The sequence below is a fragment of the Synchiropus splendidus genome, chromosome 19 (genome assembly GCF_027744825.2).
Source record: "Synchiropus splendidus isolate RoL2022-P1 chromosome 19, RoL_Sspl_1.0, whole genome shotgun sequence".
In the NCBI taxonomy this organism is placed as follows: Eukaryota; Metazoa; Chordata; class Actinopteri; order Syngnathiformes; family Callionymidae; genus Synchiropus; species Synchiropus splendidus.
In genome coordinates, this window is record NC_071352.1 from 8834483 (window position 1) to 8855192 (window position 20710).

The 20710-nt window shown below is 42.5% G+C and overlaps 3 protein-coding genes across 3 annotated transcripts; all 3 read left to right on the forward strand.

The window, feature by feature from the left end:
* The first annotated feature begins 2919 nt into the window (after positions 1-2919).
* On the forward strand, positions 2920-4050 carry LOC128751389 (adhesion G protein-coupled receptor E2-like). Its single transcript, XM_053852350.1, has 3 exons — positions 2920-3054; positions 3636-3773; positions 3851-4050. The coding sequence occupies exons 1-3, from the start codon at positions 3024-3026 to the stop codon at positions 4048-4050; spliced, it is 369 nt and encodes a 122-aa protein (XP_053708325.1). The 5' UTR covers positions 2920-3023.
* A 520-nt stretch (positions 4051-4570) lies between these two features.
* LOC128751350 (adhesion G protein-coupled receptor E5-like) lies at positions 4571-8570 on the forward strand. The gene is made up of 12 exons (XM_053852319.1): positions 4571-4738; positions 5100-5214; positions 5298-5393; positions 5469-5647; positions 6058-6204; positions 6292-6486; positions 6560-6777; positions 6855-6915; positions 6989-7080; positions 7226-7394; positions 7461-7556; positions 8216-8570. The coding sequence occupies exons 1-12, from the start codon at positions 4673-4675 to the stop codon at positions 8267-8269; spliced, it is 1488 nt and encodes a 495-aa protein (XP_053708294.1). The 5' UTR covers positions 4571-4672; the 3' UTR covers positions 8270-8570.
* A 3843-nt stretch (positions 8571-12413) lies between these two features.
* On the forward strand, positions 12414-20580 carry LOC128751018 (adhesion G protein-coupled receptor E1-like). The gene is made up of 19 exons (XM_053851745.1): positions 12414-12611; positions 13456-13527; positions 13611-13745; positions 13806-13958; positions 14036-14179; positions 15317-15439; positions 15527-15561; positions 15634-15738; positions 15927-16080; positions 16898-17017; positions 17103-17293; positions 17380-17541; positions 17615-17809; positions 17883-18100; positions 18172-18232; positions 18302-18393; positions 18565-18733; positions 18809-18904; positions 19168-20580. Exons 1-19 carry the CDS (start codon positions 12581-12583, stop codon positions 19207-19209), a joined length of 2298 nt encoding a protein of 765 aa, XP_053707720.1. The 5' UTR covers positions 12414-12580; the 3' UTR covers positions 19210-20580.
* Positions 20581-20710: the final 130 nt, after the last annotated feature.

Consider the following 20710-nt stretch of genomic DNA (forward strand, 5'->3'; position numbering starts at 1 on the left):
CTCCATCCACTCATTCAATCCATACGGTGTCAAAACTGGATTGTAGGTTACTGACTGGAATTCAATAGCTTCATAAACAGGAACTTTGAGCTAGAAAGATCATTTTTATGGCTCCAAATTTACTTTTTTACTGTCATTTAAGCATATATTGCTGTACATAGTTGCTGTACATAGTCGGCGTACATACAAAATTGCTACATTTGAATAAAAAGTGGCATAGACAGGCATGCATTTTTTAAACATCGCTCTGAATATTCAATCTGATAAGTCTTCTGCAGAGTAAGAGAAGGTTTCCAGTGAATCTTTCAGCATATTTTCTTTTTTCCGCACTGAGAATAAATTACTGATTGCTGTCCTACTTTAGCATCCAGCGTGTCCTGGAATGACCTGAGCAGGTGCAAACACAGGCAGTCTGTGGGGAGGCTGTGAACATAAACGCGGTCTGATCACTGGTCCTGGAGCTGCCCTCTGGCGTGGGTTCTGAACATGTGAACCGGGATCGCATTCAAACAGCTCCAGTCAGCATTTTCAGTGGAATTTTAATCCTGCTGAGTTTGTGAATCTGCCTGGAATATCACACCAATAAGAGAGTGCAAATGGTTACCCAAAATGCATTGGGTTGGTTCTGTACTGGAGCTGCCATGGGGGTGTCAAACGAATTCTCATGCAGCATTTTTGGATCATATTATTTTCTAAAAAGACATGGAAAGACTCCTCTTGTCTTTAAAATGTATACCCACATGATGATTTTTAAAGTTATGATTAAATATCAAACAGCTTCATTTAATCTTAACCTCGCTCCTTGGTTTGGTTTATATTTATCTCTACCTATTGTTTGCAGGATTCAAAATGCAAACTCTCTTTTTAAATCATTTTACTCATAGCGTTAATATGTATATTTTATTTTATTTTATTTTATTTTTGTTTTGTAATTTATTTATTTTTTATAATGATTGTCATTTTCATTTATATGTTTCTGATACTTCTATCGTCTATCCACATCTACCTGTACAGTGGTTTGACATTGTAATGGGCGTGTTCATGACTGTATGTTTAATTTTGGTAATGGAATTTTTTGGTAATGAAAAAAGAAAACTTAAATGTTTTACCTTCAATGTCCACTAGATGGTACTGAGATACATTTAACAGAAACGAAACGAATCAAATGGAGCTTTTAGAAATATTCACATATCTTCCAAAAGTTATTTTTTAAATGAATTAAAGATAAACATGTGGCAGAGAAATATGCTGCGGAAGATCAAATAAACTTAAAAAAAAATGCACTTTTGGTTAATACACACAGGAAAACTATATGCTAATAATATGTGAAATGAAATCTCATGTTCTCATCAAACTTTTGTTCCACTTTCATCCCTGACCAAGCCTGTGTTGAGGAGAAAAAAAAAAGTAAGTAGGATGAGCGTCTAGGGAACTGTCAATTTACACGTATTGTGACACCATTTTGAGGAGATGGGAGTGTTTCCTGTTTCCTTAGACTGAGGCTGGAACGCATGAAAAATCCCCATAGAAGACACACATAGAAATCCATATTGTTCTACGTTTCAGAGTGACGCTAAACAACAACAGTAGGCTGGAATTATATTCAGAACTAAAGCAACAGAACAGCTTCATGTTTTTCAATAAAGACCGGTACGGATGACTGGCATCGTCACTCTCACAGCAGATCACTATACTGTCCGCAAACACCATGGTCCAGACTCCTCGATAACCTGGCAGTCTGTTCATGACAACCACAAACAAGAATGGTTTGACAGCTGCTGCCAGCTCTCACCTTGATTCCCTCTGCCACTCCTACAGATCACCTCATCACTGTCCTCACACATGTGCTACACCACCCTCACATACTTCTCTGATGCTCCTGACAGTGCCACGCTTCCACTCTGAGAACTCTGTCATCGGCTTCCTTCAGATCTACAAAGACATTGTGCTTCTCTATCAACATCTTCATTGTAAACAACAGATCTGTGCTGCTCTTTCTGACCCGCCTGAGGCGAGAAGCTCACCTCCCGCTGTGCAACCCGCTGAGAGTTTCCTGAGACGAGGTGCAGCTCTCCAGCGGGGATCAGGTCTGCAGCTTAAACCCGACTCGCTTGTGTTCACATCTCGGACTTCTGAGCTGAATGAACTTTGTCTCGAGACAGAACCCGTAGTGTGAAAGCGCCCTGAGAGAAACCATTCAGCTGCTCACTGAAGCAGGCTTCTCCTCCCAGCCTGGACTCGACACACCTTAATGGTGTGACTCAACAACACGATCACTCTATAGTTGATGAGAAGAATATCATTAACTATTCCTCCACTCCTTGGTCAATGGTCAATGGGGAGCCCACCAACGAGGAAAGTATTTTGGAATAAAGTGCTGACAAAATAAAAAATTAATAAATAAACAAAATAAAAATAAAATAAAATAAATCAATAAAAAGAGTAACAACAAGGCTGTTCACGAATTCCCTCTCATACGCAGCTCACATCTAAACTAAAGATGAAATGATTCCAGGAGTATAATAAAATAAGAAGAAATATGACAAGTCACAAAAATATTGTACAGGAAATCCAGTGACAAAACATAAGCAAAGACAAAACATGACATAAATGTATTCAGCTTCTCATATTGGTGTCAATAAATCAGCCATTTATATACAACAAGCGACTGCTTATTAATAAGCACATTCACATCATGATCATAGGAGACACAAATATTGACTTGGTAATGCTAAGGGCACCTGTTGGACTGATCAGCCGAAGAAATAAAAGTGTGCTGACAGCAAAACAGGGTAGAGAACCATAAGATCACCCCCTAGAAAAGTGCGTGACTTGACTTGAGAATTGAGTCACGGAAAGAGAAGAGAGGTTGGTTGATGGACAGCATCAGCTCTTAACACTTCTCCCCTGCATGTCAACAAGAGTGGAGTTCCTTCACTCTGATCAGAACAAGAAGGAGAGGGAAGCAGGGAAGGGAAGATAGAGGTTTATCTCTTGGCCTGTTGGATTTCAGGTGCGTTTTAATGGCAGGTGGTTGGACACTCCTGGTGCTGGGTGAGTCAAGTATCCTGTTCTATGTTTTAAACATCTAAATGTACCATTTATTTTAGCTAAGTGAATAAGGTTTTCAATTTCAATTCATACAATATTTTGATTCCGTTTTTGACAAGTGAGAGTCAGAAAAGATGGAACCAAGTCAGGGGTTGTTGTAGTGCATTATGGGACATGAAGTAAGCAACATTCGGAAATAATGAGCATAAAAGAATATAAATTATTTCATTACCAGCTTGATCATTTGATATGTGATATCACATCTGTTTGATTTCGTTGACATTTTTATCTTCTCAACTGTTTCTACTTTAAAAGTAACGTGGATTCCGGTGCCATCCCTGGGTTTTCAGCGTGACTGTGTGTAGGACAGTGAGCTAGGTCTCAGAAAAAGCAAGAACATTTCTTTGCTTTCAGCTCTGCACCTCTTCCAACAAGTCAATGCACTGTCCTGTATGGATGGATTTAGACCCAAGAGTGGACAATGTGTGGGAATGAGAATATATCAGCATCGGCTCATATCAGCTTTGTTTATGGAATCATGCTCGGCTTGTTCTTCTTTTGTCTGTCTTTGTATCTGTCCAAAGACTTGGATGAATGTGTGGCGTACGATGATCCGGAGGACCCACTATGTATAAACGGACAGTGTAAGAACACAAACGGCAGCTACGAGTGCTTGTGTTATGATGGTTTCAAACAACTCGCCACAGGTATAGAATGTGAAGGTGAGTCACGTTATCCTCCCCAGATCAGTCAAGTAAACCAAATATTTCCATATTTCCAACTATATTTCTATTTGAAGATATCAACGAATGTGCGGCCGACTTCAACATCTGCGGGCCAGATGGAATGTGTGTCAACACCCAGGGATCTTATAAATGTTTCTGTGACGAAGGATTCATCCCCAGCAATGGGGTGGCCACATTTCGGATGGATGACAATGTAAAATGTTCATATGTGTTCATATTGATATGGACACCACGGGTGAAGATATGGACATAGATAAAGATATGGATTCAGACTAACCCAGTGATTCTTCTCCTGCCTCATTAGATCTGAATGAGTGTCTCACAGAGAATATCTGTGGACCGAATGCTGCTTGCATCAATGCTATAGGCAGCTACAGCTGTGTCTGTAATAGTGGCTTCAGACTGGCATCCGGCAACAGCCAGTTCTCCAGACCTCCAGAGGAATGCCTAGGTAACGTTACCACAGATGCTTCATGCAATAATACCTATGATAGAACCAGGGGTCAGTTTAAAAGTGAACCAATGGGCCACTGCCTTTGTGGTGTGCGTGCACCCGCTGAGCAGGAGCAGTGTACACAGATGACACTGGCCCCGCTGGTTGTGGATTAAACATTTCTCTTTAGACATGTGTGTGCTCAATGAGACTTTCTGTGGAAACGGAACCTGTCACAGTGGACCCCAGGGCCATTACTGCACATGCCATCCTGGGTACACCAACTATGGCAAGAGCCAGTCCCCCTGCTCAGGTACATGCACCTTCACTCGGTAACATGGTAACACAAACTCTAATTTGTTTGTTTCCTTCAGTGCTAAATTGTGTCATACCAGAACTACCCGACCAGGACTTGGACATCACACATGATTTAATCCTGTACATGTACAACAGTTGTTTGCTCACCAGAAACAGCCCAGCTCACACCGATGACAAGGTCTCGCTGAAGGTACTTTTGTAAAGACCTGAAACGCATCATCCGGCCTCAGTCTTGATAGAAAGAGGAAGCTGTTGCTTCATACAACTCAAATCACATGCACATACTCAAAATAACCATTCCTGTGAGAGTGAGCTCTTCTCTCTCGCGGAGATAAGCCATCCCACCTCACCTAGACAGCATACACAGTTTTGGCCACCACCACAATGAAATGAGTCTGTGCTGCTACCAATAGGGGGCGTTGGGTTTCACATCTAATATCTGCATAACAGTGGAAAAAAAGTCTCCCATCAGGAAGGCAGCTCAGCCAGTCACAGACATGAAATAGTCATGAATAAAAGTCTGTCTCTTGTTGGTCCCTCCCCTCCACTAGAAGTTGGTGTCTCAGATTGACAGCAAGATCCATTTTAGAACCGTGAATGACACCATGAAAATCTTAGCCTGGCTGGACCTTGTGCAGACGGCGGTCGATCTGATCGGACCTCTCGGTAAGGCCATGTCATTTCATACAGGTTAAACGTGGTTTGATGAAACACTCATCCACTGATCAAAAATGTCTCTGTTTGTGCAGAGACGGATACGATTATCCCAACAAGCGACAAAAAAGCTCTGGGACTTGTGATTCTTTCATTTCTGACAGCTGAAGCAGGTCCTGCCCTCTCCCAAGGTGATGTCTTTAAATCATCTTTGACTTCTTACAGCATTAACATCAGCGTGTCTGATGTTTGTGGCTTTACCACAGTATTGGCTGTGAGCTACCCAAACCTGGAAGAGTACACAGACGTCAACTTCAGTGTGGTAGAGGCACCACCGGGCAAGAGCTTTAAGCTGAACTCTCAAGTGACGACTGTCACTGTCACCAGCAGAAACGCAGAAAAACTGAAGTCACCTGTGCGACTAAGATTGGATCACCTTGAACAGGTTACTGTGCTGCAACACATTCCCACTGATATGTGTCATAATATGTGTTCTCATAATCCAATATCCAGCTACCTTCACCACAGTATGACCTAGTTAGTTCAGTATTTTGCCTGGTCATAGCTGAACTTCTGCCATGTAACATCAGCTCCAGGATTTGGATGAAATTTTCAGGAAATATGTCAAATTGGACAACAAAGAAATGAATTCTTATTGGGAGTGATGCAGAGTACTTCTTGAGGTTTGATTCTCAGTCAGGGTACTAAGTTTTAGTTTTAGTTTTAGTCTTCAAAAAAGTTTTTATTAGCGGAGGTTCGCATTCTCTATGTGCCTTTCTACTTTTTGTTTGAATGTTTGTTTCATTTAAAAATAAATGTTGGATTCAGTGGACTGGAATTTTTCCTGGTTTTCAGTCAAATGACACTCACACCTGCGTGTTTTGGAACTCCTCTGAAGAAGGAGGGAGATGGTCCCAACATGGCTGCCACGTGGTGGAGAACAACTCTGACTACACTGTGTGCTCCTATAACCATCTGAGCAGCTTTGCTGTGCTCCGTGAGGTAGAGGAGGTCGGAGTCTTCAGAATCTACTTTTGAGTCGAGTTGATCAGATGCCTACATCAGGTCGGTGTATTGCTTGACCAACAGGACCAGTTTGAGCTGCGACTCATCACCTGGGTGGGACTGTCCCTCTCACTTGTCTGCCTCTTCGTCTGCATCCTCACCTTCTCACTGATCCGCTCCATCCAAAGCCCGAGAACAACCATCCACCTGCACCTCTGCATTAACCTCTTCATGGCCACCCTCATCTTCCTGGTTGGCATATCTCGCACAGAAAACAAGGTCAAACCCGTCAGTAGCACCGCATGGTTCACCCTGTCTCATGACACTGAAGGGTAGTTCTCATGTAATCCAGGTGGGCTGTGCTGTGATAGCAGGGCTGCTGCATTTCTTCTACCTGGCAGCATTTTGCTGGATGTGTCTTGAGGGAGTCCAGCTCTTCAGGATGGTAGCTCTGGTGTTCAACACCAGCTTCAAGACCCTCTACATGATGGCAGCAGGGTATGGAGTCCCTGCTCTGATCGTGGCCGTGTCCGCTGCAACCAACCCAAAAGGATACGGCACCGAAAAATAGTGAGTTCTACATGTTCATTTTATGTTCCTCTCTCATTCACTTCAGCTCATATTTAGAATTGTTCTATCTGTTGCAGCTGCTGGCTGAGCTTCGATTATCTTTGGAGTTTCTTGAGGCCACTTTATATGATTGTTTCTGTAAGTGCTTTTTGAAAATGAACAGCTCCACATCACTTTGACCAACTCACTCTTTCAGTGTGTCCCTTTTCAGACCAACATTTTTTTCCTCCTCATCACAATGTGGAAGTTTGTCCAGAAGTTCTCAAGCTTGAACCCAGAACTGGACGAGCTCCAGAAAATAAGGTATTCCTGCATGTTTATATGGAAACTCAGGGCTGATCCAAAAAAAGCTATGAATTGCAGCACTCATCTTCCCTGCTTTTATACCTCATAAAATGTAAAAATGAAAAACTCTGCTGCTGCTCTTAAACTCTGCTGCCCCCAATAGGACATTTGTCATCATCGCAGTGGTTCACTTGTGTCTGCACGGGACCACGTGGACTTTTGGAAGCTTTGTGTTAATGACGGACAACTTAACATTGGAGTACCTGTTCACCATCACTGGAAGCCTTCAGGGGATCCTGCTCTTCACCACACACTGTCTGTTGACAAAACAAGTCAGTTTCTACATCACACTTATTCTGGATTTTCATTTTGCTGATGATGGTGTTTCCCCGTTTTAGGTGAGGGATGAGTATAAGAACAGACTCACTGCTCTCTGCTCACCTCGACAGACGAAAGCTTCAAAAGTCCGATTCACCCGCTCCAGAAAAGCTCATGTGAGTGTTGCCAACCTGACCGAGGGGTATCAGGGTAGAACAGAGCTGGCTCTGCAGTGGAGATGCCCAACTGTTTGTGGAGACAAAGAGGCGACAACCTTTAGCCAATATACAGTGTAGCTACAAGATTTATTCTGCTTGTGAGTGTGGAGGTGGAGCTCCGAACCCACAAGTCCCTTGTTTGAGTTACTCTTTGCTGAGTATAGCATTTGACATGTTCAAGGACCAAGCAGTCCATAGCAGAAAGTAGTGGAACCCAGAGCACAAAATACAACTTTGAATAGACTCATAGAATAGAACATTGAATGCAACACCATCTCTGCATCTTACACTTCACACAACTCTCTGACCATATACTTGGCACGGTCAGCTAGCCTAGCATAAACCACGTCTATAACTGACATATACTGCGTAACTACTATATCACGGACGTTACATTTTATCAAACTCAGTTTTAACCCACCTGTTTGTGGAGACAACGAGGCGACAACTTTTAGCCATTGCACAGTTTAGCTGTGACGGACGGACGGACAGACAGACAGACAGACAGACAGACAGATAGATAGATAGACAAATGTCCATAAAATCTCAAAATGTCCTGAAACAACAGAAAAATGTATGACTGAACAGATTTTCTTGCTCATATTTCTTCACGTCAGGTTTCGAAAAGCAACCAGGACACAGAAGAGGCTCAAATCCAAGAAGTCCTGTGACAGTTTCCCCACACAGTCAAGCCTCTCAATTCCATCTACACTGAGATGAGCCCATTAATCTCAAAATTCCCTTGCAATTCCGGTACCAGTGAGACATACATGTCTGTTTTTTGTCGACGAACTGCTGATCACCTAATTAAAGAGCTGTGAAATATTTTTGCTTTTTTAAATATTGTAAATACTGTTTGTTGCCGTGAGGTGCAAATCGATAATGTGCTGTTTCTGGGCTGTTAAATGAATGTACGATAGAAAGGTGTATGTCAGTTCTGTGCTGTTTAAACGTTGCTATTCTTTCTGAATCTGTCAGGATCTCAAGCATAATAAAGGCCATGTAATCTAATCTACTCTACTGTGTGACGTCATGCTTTTCATTACATATCTTTAAAGAAGTCACTGTAGCTTTGTTTCAAAGAAAATAAGCTGTGTTTTAATTACCAACAGCCATAAGAATTTAAGTCCAAGCCGCTTGAGGCTGACTTGAGGGCATTTTCAGACCAGTTGGCTTGTTGCTTGTGTGGCTTCCTCCTCCAGGCCTCGATGTGCTTTAAAAATAACCATAAACTGGTGCACATTTGAGTCTACATTGGGACAACTGCACCGCGCTGCAGAGTCACAAATGAGCAGGAAAAGGACGACGAGGGATGGATGTGTGATTTGGGTGTTCCTGACAAAGAGGCTTCCTGTTAGCGCGGCCACAGGGACAAAGGTCCACAAGCTGCCCCCACCTACTGCTGCGTCATAAATCAGAATAATATGTGCACTGAAATCTCATGTTCTTATCAAACGTGTGCTCCACTTTCATCGCTCACAAACGTCGCTGGTGAAGTTAGCATTCCAGAGAAAAGAAAGCCAAGTCGTGACATTTTTATGACACAGGGAAATGTCCATTTTCACATATTGTGACACCATTTTGTGTTTCCTCTGTCAGCTAGATTGGTTTAAAAGACTTGTTAATTGTTGAACAAAAACACGTAGAAAGTATTATTTGAATGCTACTTTGTTTTTTATTGGAGATGTTAAAATGCAATCTTGGTTGCGTAACAAACCGTCACCATTTCACCTCACTCTAAATGGAACACGCTATTTCACACCGGACACTGCTGGCAGTTGATTTCTGATGCGGTGAGATACAGGTTTAGGCTTGTGAAAAGCTGATAAGAAACATTGCACGTAATTCAAAACACTATTTGGTTTCGGGTGAGCGACAGCCATCACACTTATATGGGTTGTCTTCCATGAAAGCCAAAAAAATGTTACAAATTAAAATGAACACCCTAAAAAGTGTAATGTTAATGTCATTGATGTGAAGAAACTTAGTTTTTTACATTTTCAATATTTCCTCTGTAGCCGCCTTCTTCCGATTTTGGTGGTGTTGTGTAAAGCTTCTCTCCTCTGCTGCTGAAGCGCCCAGTTGTGTTCAGTGCTATTTTTTAAAAAAATCACAAAATGTGTGAGGTGGCACCGCTGTACTCTCACTCACTTCATGGTATGACTTCAGACCCCTACAGGGAACTTCATTCTTGAATCAAGAAAGTTGCTTTATTGATTTCATTGCATATAGCCACGTGCCATGAGCTTTTCAATGAGGTATGCACTGTCTCAGTGCTTTTCTGGTTGTCATTTGGCTGTTATCTGTAAATGTAGTGAAACCTACTTCTTCTACACCTGCTACTCTTTACAAACATCATTTAGCAGAAGCTTCAAAAGTGTTTGGTGTTGAACCCTTTGTTACTCACAGTTATCAACCTTTTTACCTCTCAAAAGTTTTCAGAGTAAAACTGACACGGCTTTGCTAGAGCTCTAATAAGACAGCACATTTTGCACCAAAAAAAGTGATTGAAAACGCAATTTGAAGCACTGTTTCCAGTTCTGGTGAGTGGTTTAGAGTCAGTGGTGGGAAGCTGCAGCATAATGATTCAGTAGTGTGATCATTATGAGTATCCTCATTTGAGTACATTTCACTTGTGGTTTGAAAAAGGGAACTTCAGATTTCAGTAGAGAACGCTAGCTGTGAACAACACATTGTTGCCTAGCAAAGCTGTTTTCCTCTTTTTGAAGCCTCTTTCTCTCTCCACTTGTTTATGCAAACAAACAGTGGAACGTCAGCGGGGCCAGATGTGACACTTCCACTGACACCTCTGTCTTTCATAACTACAGTACAGTTTGTTTCTTCACACTTTACACAGTCACATTTTCCTCCCTATTATTATTCACAAGTCACTGAAGACCTTTAACAACTGAATTTCATATCTTCTGAAATGGAAACACTTGAGCGTCTAAACTGCAGCAGACAAATCTGTCTCCATCCTGACCTTTCCGTCCAGGCACTGTCAGGAAGTTGTTGAGACAGCCGGGGTAGAATGAGGTCCCTCCTTATTGTTTGACATTTCAGAGCAAAACTGAAACAAAACAAACAAAGAAGACTCCAAACTCTGGGTATGTGCTCTATGCTGTTCTAGGCAGGGACTCGATTCGAAGATAACCAGCCTGGACAGAAATTCATCTGGAGTTTCACTTCACTAACACAAAGGTAAAGACCAAGGTGGACGACTGGCATCTGGAATCTGACCTCGAATCCTCAGGAGAGGCTCAAACAAGCCCGCAGTTAAAGGGTCAGTGAGGCGGAAACCGGACGACAGGAGACGTGTATTATTCCAGAGTTCAATAAACAAATCATCCCTCGCATGTTGCGTCATTGTTCATGTACCTTTTTCCAATATCCAAACATTCATTTTATCATCCTAATCTCTGTGTTGGTAGGTCCACATGTGCGCATGCCAATTCTGCAAGTTCTTGTAAACAATTTGCAATATAACACCTCCCAGCTGTTGGATGGAAAGAGCGAATGCACCTCTGCCACTGACGTCTCTTGAAGACGCTGCTGAGAGACATGAAGTTCTACTACAGTCTGTTAGTTCCAGAGCAAAATGAATGGCGTTACCCTCAGTTTTGCACCATTTTTCAGTAGAGGATAGTAGCCATAGTGCCCACAAAAACAGTACACAAAATGGAAGATAATAATCAAGAACATGGTTTTGCAATTGCAACATATCCTGCATGGCAGGACGTTTTTATCGCTATATTTTTTTCTAAAACCTTACGATAGCGTGTGGGTTTAAACGCCTGAAAGAGGTCATCTGATTTCGACTTTTCCTGTTTCTGAAAACCTTTTGAAATGGTTTGTCTTCCTCGCCAACAAAATATTAATATAATTAAATTATTTGCAGTTTGCATTGTTTTTACTGAGGCCTGTCCTGTCTGATTCCTTCATGTTATGTCATGTTTAATGCAGCGTTTCTAACTGAACGGTAACTTTAAATCAAGATTTACTATATTCACTCAGATTAGGAATAACTTTCGATCGAATGATATGAAAAATAATGTTGAAAAACTAATTGGAGACAAAGAAAAACAAGAGAACATTTCATTTTTCATATTAACAGAATGCAAACCTTTGAATTGATATCTACAGCTCATAATTTCCCTCTTATATACCCTCTATTAAAAACTGCTGACATCTCAAATCCGAAGGGATTCAAGGAACAGCTGAGCACAGCTTAATATATTGCTGTTGTTCTCTCACATTCTGTTCTCACAGAGACTTTCAGTTCGAAAGATAACAATCAAGTGTGAATGAACACTGTTTCTATAACTATGTTCCTGAAAAAAAATGACACCTACGACAAGGGCTACTGAATTAGAAGCCTATAAAACACTGAGCAGGAAGTTTTCGCCTTCAGTTCTTTCACTCACAGCTCAACATAGCAGCTATTGTTACATTGTCCAAGACAGATGCCGTCTGAGGGGAAAATACATATAGTTGTCAGCATCATATTCCCTCCCGGGGAATCATTGTCTTCACTGCAGTCAACCGGAGAAACACTTCATAAAAATAGATGGCGTAAAAAAAGGAGAAAAAAAATCCCGGAGAACAAATCTGATGTAGACGCTCTGTAGAAGAGAATATCGAAAAGGAAAAAAAAAAACTTTAGTCTGGTGTCAGCAAGTGTGGCTTGAGAAAGCATGGTTCTCCCTGAAAAAAAAAAATGTGTGAATTGCATGAGTCAGAGAGTAAAACCCCGCCCCGGACTAGTCCAGCCAAGTCAGCGAGCCACCTCAGGAGCACACAAAGAGAGAAGAGAGGTTGGTTTATAGGACGAGCCAGTAGTAACTCAGCTCCCAACACTTCTCTCCTGCTTGTTATCAAGAGTGGAGCTCCTCGGAACAAGACGCAGAGAAAAAGAGGGAAGAGAATATAGAAGTTTCTGGATGAAGTCTTGAGGTTCATCTTTTGGCTGGGTGGACTTTTTCATGGCAGGCGGTTGGACACTCCTGGTGCTGGGTGAGTCAAGTATTCTCTCTATTAAGTTAAGTTTTCACTCCAGTATACATCTCCTCACTAGTCAATGTAACTTATCACTGTTATATTTTCGCTCAGTGAATGGGAGTTTTTATTATTGATCCAAAGCTTTGACCCCATCTGGGAAGGGTGGTAGTCATCATGAGGATGGAACCGAGCGAGGGGTCACAGAACAGTGGTCCTCTGTTCTCTCTTGCTCAAAAAAAAAAAAAAGACGTCACTAAAGAGACATATGTATACCATGAGCTCATCGCTCTCGCAACCCGTATTTCCACATGATGAGGACCGCGGTCACACTCACATCTGCTTTCTGAAGAAAAAAAAAAACCTTTTTGCGTTGCCATGACACCGTGCATCAACAGCAACCATCACAGATGGCATGCTTTATGCCTTATGATTGTTTCGGAGCAGAACTACTCATGTTTGTCATGGGGATTACACACTTAAATATGATCACACAGTAACTAAGTCCGACAAAGTTCACCCCACTTTGTTAAGATATTTAAGTTTTGTGTTTATGATCAATTTGAATTGATTTAAATCTTTGTGTCTGTTAAGAAATAAGCCTCACTTGTTGCAGTGGTACATGTGAGTCGGTGCTTGAGAGAAAATGTGACGGGGCATGTTTAACTTACATTTAAGGTACTCAGCTATTTTATCTTCTCATGATGCCATTGAAGGAAGCGAGCAGCTGAGGAAATGAGAGTCGAAAATGTGCCGTTCAGCTTCTTCAGTAAAAGTCATATCGATGCATTCAAGTCTCCCCAGGTTTTCAGTGCGACTGTGTGTAGAGAACTAGGTCTCAAGAACATTTCTTTGCTTTCAGCTCTGCACCTCTTCCTGCAAGTCAATGCAGACTGTGCGAAAGGATTTGTCAATGCGGACTCAGGCTGCGTGGGTATGAGAGAATATCAGCATCTGCTCACATCAGCTTGTCAGACTCAGCTTGTTTTTCTTTCTTTGCATCCGTTTGATACAAAGACTTGGATGAATGTGTGGCGTACAATGATCCGGAGGACCCACCATGTATAAACGGACAGTGTAAGAACACATACGGCAGCTTTGAGTGCTCGTGTCATGATGGTTTCAAACCGGCCACTGCTAAAGAATGTAAAGGTGAGTCCCGTCATCCACCCCAGATCTGTCAAGTATTTCCAACTATATTTCTATTTGAAGATATCAACGAATGTGAGGTCGACCGTGACATCTGCGGACCAACAGCAACATGCGTCAACAAGAAGCCATTTTATTCTTGCTTTTGTCAGGAAGGATTCGTCCCCAGCAATGGGAAGGAAGGTTTTCAGAAGGGTGAGAATGTAACGTGTGAAGGTGAGCCTGCACTCTTGGTTTCAATAGTTTAGGGTGTGGACACTGACACCACCGATGATCCTATGCTGCCTCATTAGATCGGGATGAATGTGAAATAGAAGACTGTGGACCAAACGCCGCTTGCGTCAACACCAAAGGCGGCTATCACTGTGTTTGCAATAATGGCTTCAGACTGGCGTCTGGCAACAAAACATTCTCTGGCCCTCCAGAGGAATGCCGAGGTAACGTTACCATAAAACAAGCATAAAACAAAATCTGAATCGGAAAATCAAAATGAATGAACATTTATAGAATGGTCTAAATCGACCATTGTAGCACACGCTGCAGCTGCCACAGCTTTAACTGTTGCAGTGCATGATGGGATCTGTCGTATGAGTAGCAAGAGTTTTAAGGGCAGTTCCATTTGTTTTATACGTTAAAGAAATACAAGGGTGCCTCGGTTCTCGACCACAATCCGTTCCAGACGGCCGTTCGAGAAGCGAGTTGTTCGCCTTAAAATAGGCTTTTGTAGGAGTGAATGTAGAGTGTCTGCTGCAGGTGCGCTGTTCCTCTATGTGTGTGGCCGCTGCATGTGGGAGGGGTTGCCGAGTGAGTGACGTCTCTCCAGAAGTGAAGAGGTGCGTGTCCAGCTCTGAATGTGCGCTTCTGTGCAGTTTGGCTGTGACAAAGTCATAAACCAAGTCACGCTCTGTCCCAGACTCGCCTCATCCCTGTCCCAGCTCCAGCCCACAACGGGACATCAAACCCTGGAGTGTGGAGAGCGAGCACCTCCCCTGTGACACTCTACCACGGTCCAGTGCGGAGACAGGAAAGGTTTTACAGCTCAATATGAAGAAAAAACAGTCAGTAAATGTAGCTAACGGGACACGTCTGCATACAGAGGCTGTGTTATACACAATAACAAAGCGTTTTCAGCTTTTTTGGGGGCATTCCAGTTCTGGATTTTTGTTTGAAATCAGAAGCAAAAAAATCTCGAAATTTTAGTTCGAACTGCGATTTGTTCGAATTCCAAGACCTTCGAAAACCGAGGTACCACTGTACATGTTTTCATTCAGTCTTACCAAAAATCCTGAGTCTGAATGTTGCCTAAATCGCTACAGAAAATAAGGGGTCACATACGAGAACAAGCACCAGCCCTATTGCCCTCGTGAGAAAAGTGCCCATTTTCCTGCAGCCCTTTTTGCAGCCCCCGTTTTTGGCTGCATTCGATCATGTGATGAAACAATCCAAAGAGCCTGTGAGGGCTGCTGTCAGTGTGGATCATTTTTCTGAACTAAAGACAGTTTGACACAAGCTAAAGTAGATGATTTAAAGTTATATTACATTTACATTGAAGGTCTGTGCGGCTTCCTCTTTAGACATTTGCGAGCTTGATAAGACAATCTGTGGAAACGGGACCTGCCTCCGCGGACCCCAGGGCCATCACTGCGCTTGCCATGCTGGGTACACCAACTATGGCAACCACCAGTCCCGCTGCACAGGTACATGCACCTTCACTCAGTAGGGGGCGAGAAAACTCTTTTATGGCTGTCATAAGAAGTGATTTTTGTCTCATCTGCTTCCCTTAGAGCAACATTGCGATGAGCTACCAGATCTGTCAGAAGTAGGTGATCTATGTTCATCTAAACATTTTGGAATATTTGTGATATTTTATGACGCACTTTGTTACAACTAGAACAACAAAGATATGCGTGAGTTTTTCACGCACCTGCGGAGCAACTGTCTGCAGCTCGCCAACAGCAGCAGCGCCACTCACATCAACGGGGACGACATGCTTGAGGTATTTCTGTGAAGACATGAAAGACACACATCCTGTTTCAATCGCTATGGAAACAGGAAGTTGTTACTTCATCCAACTCATGTCACATGCTGTTGAGACCATCGTGTGTGTAAGCGAGAAATGATGTGCTGTCGTCTGAAAGTCTGTCTCCCGTTCCCCCCATCGCCCCCCACCCCCACCTCCCATAGACAATGCTGTCTGTAATTGACAGCCTGTTCAGCGCTGGAGCTATTAAAGACCCCAGGAAAATCTCAACCTTGCTGGACCTTGTGGAGCTCGCGGTCAAGATGATCGGACCTTTCATTAAACCACCCGGGAAGAAAATGTCATCTTTTTATGCAGGTAAAATGCGGTTTTGTAAAACAACCTTGTTACATAATGTAGGTGGGAAATGCATGAGGCAATGTTTAGCAATCGTTTGTTTTGTCAGGAGCCTGGAAATGCGTCAGTGAAATCCGGGGCATTCAAAATTGTTTAGATACATTGTACTTCAATATACTAGAAAATAAAGACTGAAATAAAAAGACTTCAATGCACCAGTCTGTAAATTGGTCAACTCAATATTTAACTGTGAAAAAGAAATACATATGCAAACAAAGTTATCCCACCAGTTATGTAGTTAAGCAATAGGTTCAGTTAAAGGCATCACATTTGTGATTATAATATGTCATTTATTTCATTTTATTTATTTTGTTTACTCAAATCAACTCTTCAAATTGATCTATTTCATTTAGTTTTTTAATGCAGGAAAAAATAAAACAAATAATGGGATATAAATTAATTTAACAGTTTTTTCCTCCACACAATTCAACTTAAAGATGAAACATTTTTTCAAAATCTATTGACGTACAGTGTTAAAAAAAGGTGTTTTGATGAAAATTACATTTCCTAATATCAGATTCTTTGGAATAAATAATCGATTGACAAGAAAACAATTCTAATTTTGAGTTAAATACGCATACATGCGGTGCCTACCGCTTGTGTCGTCACCCCCATGTTTCCACAACAACTCGACGGGGGGAAAGTCAGGGTCCTCTGTACATGCGCAGGAGTTATAAAATAAAATTTAAAAAATGGTCCTCCTTCTGCCGGTATGGGTAAGGGCCAAAAAAAGTGAGTGCTTTACAAACCATGAAAAACTACTTCTCTATTTGTGCAGATATGGAGATGCGAGTCCACATTGGCGAAGTACCTCAGAAAAATGTGACTCTTTCCGCACTGAACAACAATTTGCAAATTCACATGCAAACAGCTGCAGGAGATCCTTCTGTGTACCCAGGTGAGGTCCTAAATAATGACCTTTTACATTTGCGTGCACCGCTGAGTCCTTTGCGTCCACTCTGGTTCTTTATTGTCTGTTTTAGGCTTTACCATGGCTTCGGCTTTGAGCTACACAAACCTGGAAAATTACACAAATGACTACGTCACTGGGATAACAGCGCCGCAGGGCACGCGCCTTAAGATGAACTCAAAAGTCATGACTGTCACTGTCAGTAACAGAGACACCAAACAACTGGAGATGCCTGTGTTTCTAAGGTTTGAGCACCTCAAACAGGTACTTATAGTTAGTCTTTTGTGTAACAAGAGTAATGTTTGTTTGATAATCGGATTCAGTGGGTTGGACTCTTTCTTTGTTTTCAGTCAAATGACACTCACACGTGTGTGTTTTGGAACTCCTCTGAAGAAGGAGGGAGGTGGTCCCAACATGGCTGCCACGTGGTAGAGAACACCTCTCAGTACACCCTGTGCTCCTGCAACCATCTGAGCAGCTTTGCTGTGCTCATGGCCCTTGTTGAAGTCGAGGTTTGAGCCTCTAGAGGTCAACGTTTGATCAAGATCAGACACATCACGTCTTCCGTCTCCGCTTGACCAACAGGACCAGTTTGAGCTGCGACTCATCACCTGGATGGGACTGTCCCTCTCACTTGTCTGCCTCTTCGTCTGCATCCTCACCTTCTCACTGATCCGCTCCATCCAAAGCCCGAGAACAACCATCCACCTGCACCTCTGCATTAACCTCTTCTTGGCCACCCTCATCTTCCTGGTTGGCATATCTCGCACAGAAAACAAGGTCAAACCCGACAGTAGCACCGCATGGTTCACCCTGTCTCATGACACTGAAGGGTAGTTCTCATGTAATCCAGGTGGGCTGTGCTGTGATAGCAGGGCTGCTGCATTTCTTCTACCTGGCAGCATTTTGCTGGATGTGTCTTGAGGGAGTCCAGCTCTTCAGGATGGTAGTTCTGGTGTTCAACACCAGCTTCAAGACCCTCTACATGATGGCAGCAGGGTATGGAGTCCCTGCTCTGATCGTGGCCGTGTCCGCTGCAACCAACCCAAAAGGATACGGCACCGAAAGATAGTGAGTTCTACATCGTGTCCGTTTTGTTTGCACGTGCAACTCATTTATTGTTTTGTCTCAATCTTTTGCAGCTGTTGGCTGAGACTGAATTTCATGTGGACTTTCTTTGGGCCAGTGTGTGTGATCATTGCTGTAAGGACATAGGACGTCACTGTAAGGACGTCACTTTGACTAAGTCACTCTGTGTTTGTCCCTTTTCAGGTCAATATTGTTTTCTTCTTCATCACTGTGTGGAAGTTAGCCCAGAAGTTCTCAAGCCTGAACCCAGAACTGGATAAGCTCCAGAAAATAAGGTACTCCTCCACGTGTATGCCGGAAAACTGAGAAATATTTTGGAAAGGTTGACCTGCATTTTATTTTATTTTATTTTATTTTATTTTATTTTATTTTATTTCGAAGGACTTTCCTAGTTGACCATGGCAATAAATTCTATTTTGATTCTGATTTTCTGCTGCCACCTACAGGACATTTATCATCACCGCAGTGGCCCAGCTGAGCCTGCTCGGTACCATGTGGGTTTTTGGTTGTTTCCAGTTCATGAAGGACAGCATAATAATGGCGTACCTGTTCACCATCTCTGGAAGCCTCCAGGGGGTCCTGCTCTTTGTCATGCACTGTCTCCTGTCCAAACAAGTCCGTTCAATGACATCACTCAATCTGGATTTAATTTACTATCATTTTAGTGACAACGTTCTTTTCAAATTGTAGGTGACGGACGAATATAGGAACAGCCTCACTGCTTTATGCTCACCTCCGCCGACAAAGTACTCAGACTTCAGCTACGTCTACTCCAGCAAAGCTCCTGTAAGCATCAGTGAAAACACACTAACCATCGAAACTACATTCAAATTGTGCACATTATGAAGCGGATATTTTTGTAGTTAAACAGCCACAGTTTTGTCCGGTAACTACACATTTGTATCCTGATTATTTAAAAAGGACGTATTGTAATGATATGGGGATAACTCATGTAAGGAAGGAATTCATGCTGGAAGTTTCACTGTCACGAGTAACAGACCTGTATGACCGTGTATTGACCCTGTTTTCTTCCTCTTTCTTTTCGTCAGACTTCCAAGAGCAGCCAGGGCACAGGAGAGTCTCAAACCTGAGGATCCCCCTGATAGTTTCTCACAACCCTTACCTCCCATCTACTGCTGTTCACTTGGCTTTCTGTAAATGCCTGACTACATTTGAATTCTAAAGCGAGCAAGTTTCCGTTCTCAATGATAGTTAGCGATCTAATTGTGGTTAAGCAAACAGACATTGATGTTCAATTCTGAAACAAAGTTGCACAGAGAAACGGTGCAGCTTGTTTATTAAATTACAGTGGTACCTCGGTTTTCGAACGTCCCGGAATTTGAAGAAATTGGAGTTCGAACAAAAATTTCGAAAAAAAACATAAGGTGCGCGGACCGATCAGCTGACCCACGACGCGCTTTGTTATTGTGTATAACGCAGCCTCTGTATGCAGACGTGTCCCGTTAGCTACATTTACTGACTGTTTTTTCTTCATATTGAGGTGTAAAACCTTTCCTGTCTCCACACTGGACCGTGGTAGAGTGTCACAGGTGCTCGCTCTCCACACTCCAGGGTTTGATGTCCTGTTGTGGGCTGGAGCTGGGACAGGGATGAGGCGAGTCTGGGACAGAGCGTGACTTGGTTTATGACTTTGTCACAGCCAAACTGCACAGAAGCGCACATTCAGAGCTGGACACGCACCGGGCACCTCTTCACTTCTGGAGAGACGTCACTCACTCGGCAACCCCTCCCACATGCAGCGGCCACACACATAGAGGAACAGCCACCTGCAGCAGACACTCTACATTCACTCTAACAAAAGCCTATTTTAAGGCTTGGAAGGCATTATCGCTTCGTCTGGAACAGATTGTGGTCGAGAACCGAGGTACCACTGTATATATAAATCTAAAAATGACAATTTTAATGAAGGTACTAATGAGCCAAAAATGTCAGATTGTTGTCTACGACCTGCTGATATCCTCATAATACTGGCAGACACCAAAGAGAAGGCAATGTTAGAGTAAATATATTTGCTTTTTCATGACTGTAAATACTGTTTGTTGCTGTGCAATAATGAGCTGTTTCTGGAGTGATGAATCTACGGTATACATATGTGTTTATAATATGCTAAGAGCAACTGTTCGATGTGAAGTCGTGCTCTGGATTAAGTTTAGTTTTCTTCTATTTTTATTCTATACTTTTAAGATAAGTTTTTCATTTTCTTCCAAAAGACTCTTTTAATTACCGCTCTCCATAAGAATGCCTGCCTTGATAGATTTATAAGATGAAGCCACACAGAGAGGAAATTGGAGCCTATCTCTTCCTTCCTGAGCACAAACGTGAATGTCTGGGGAATAGGCTGCTCATACGATTACCGGTGCTCTTAACAGAATTTAAACTCATGCTGAAAGCAGATTGAACAAGAGGGTTTGCTTATTGTTTAAATAATAAATCAGTCTTGAACAGTCAGATGTTTGTCCTGGATTAATATTAATGAATGAGCTGGGGAGGGGGGGGGAGTTTTTCCATTTATCTTCTGGATGGAAAAACTGAAATGCAGTTTCAGCAAGATGAGGGTAAGAGCCTGTCGAC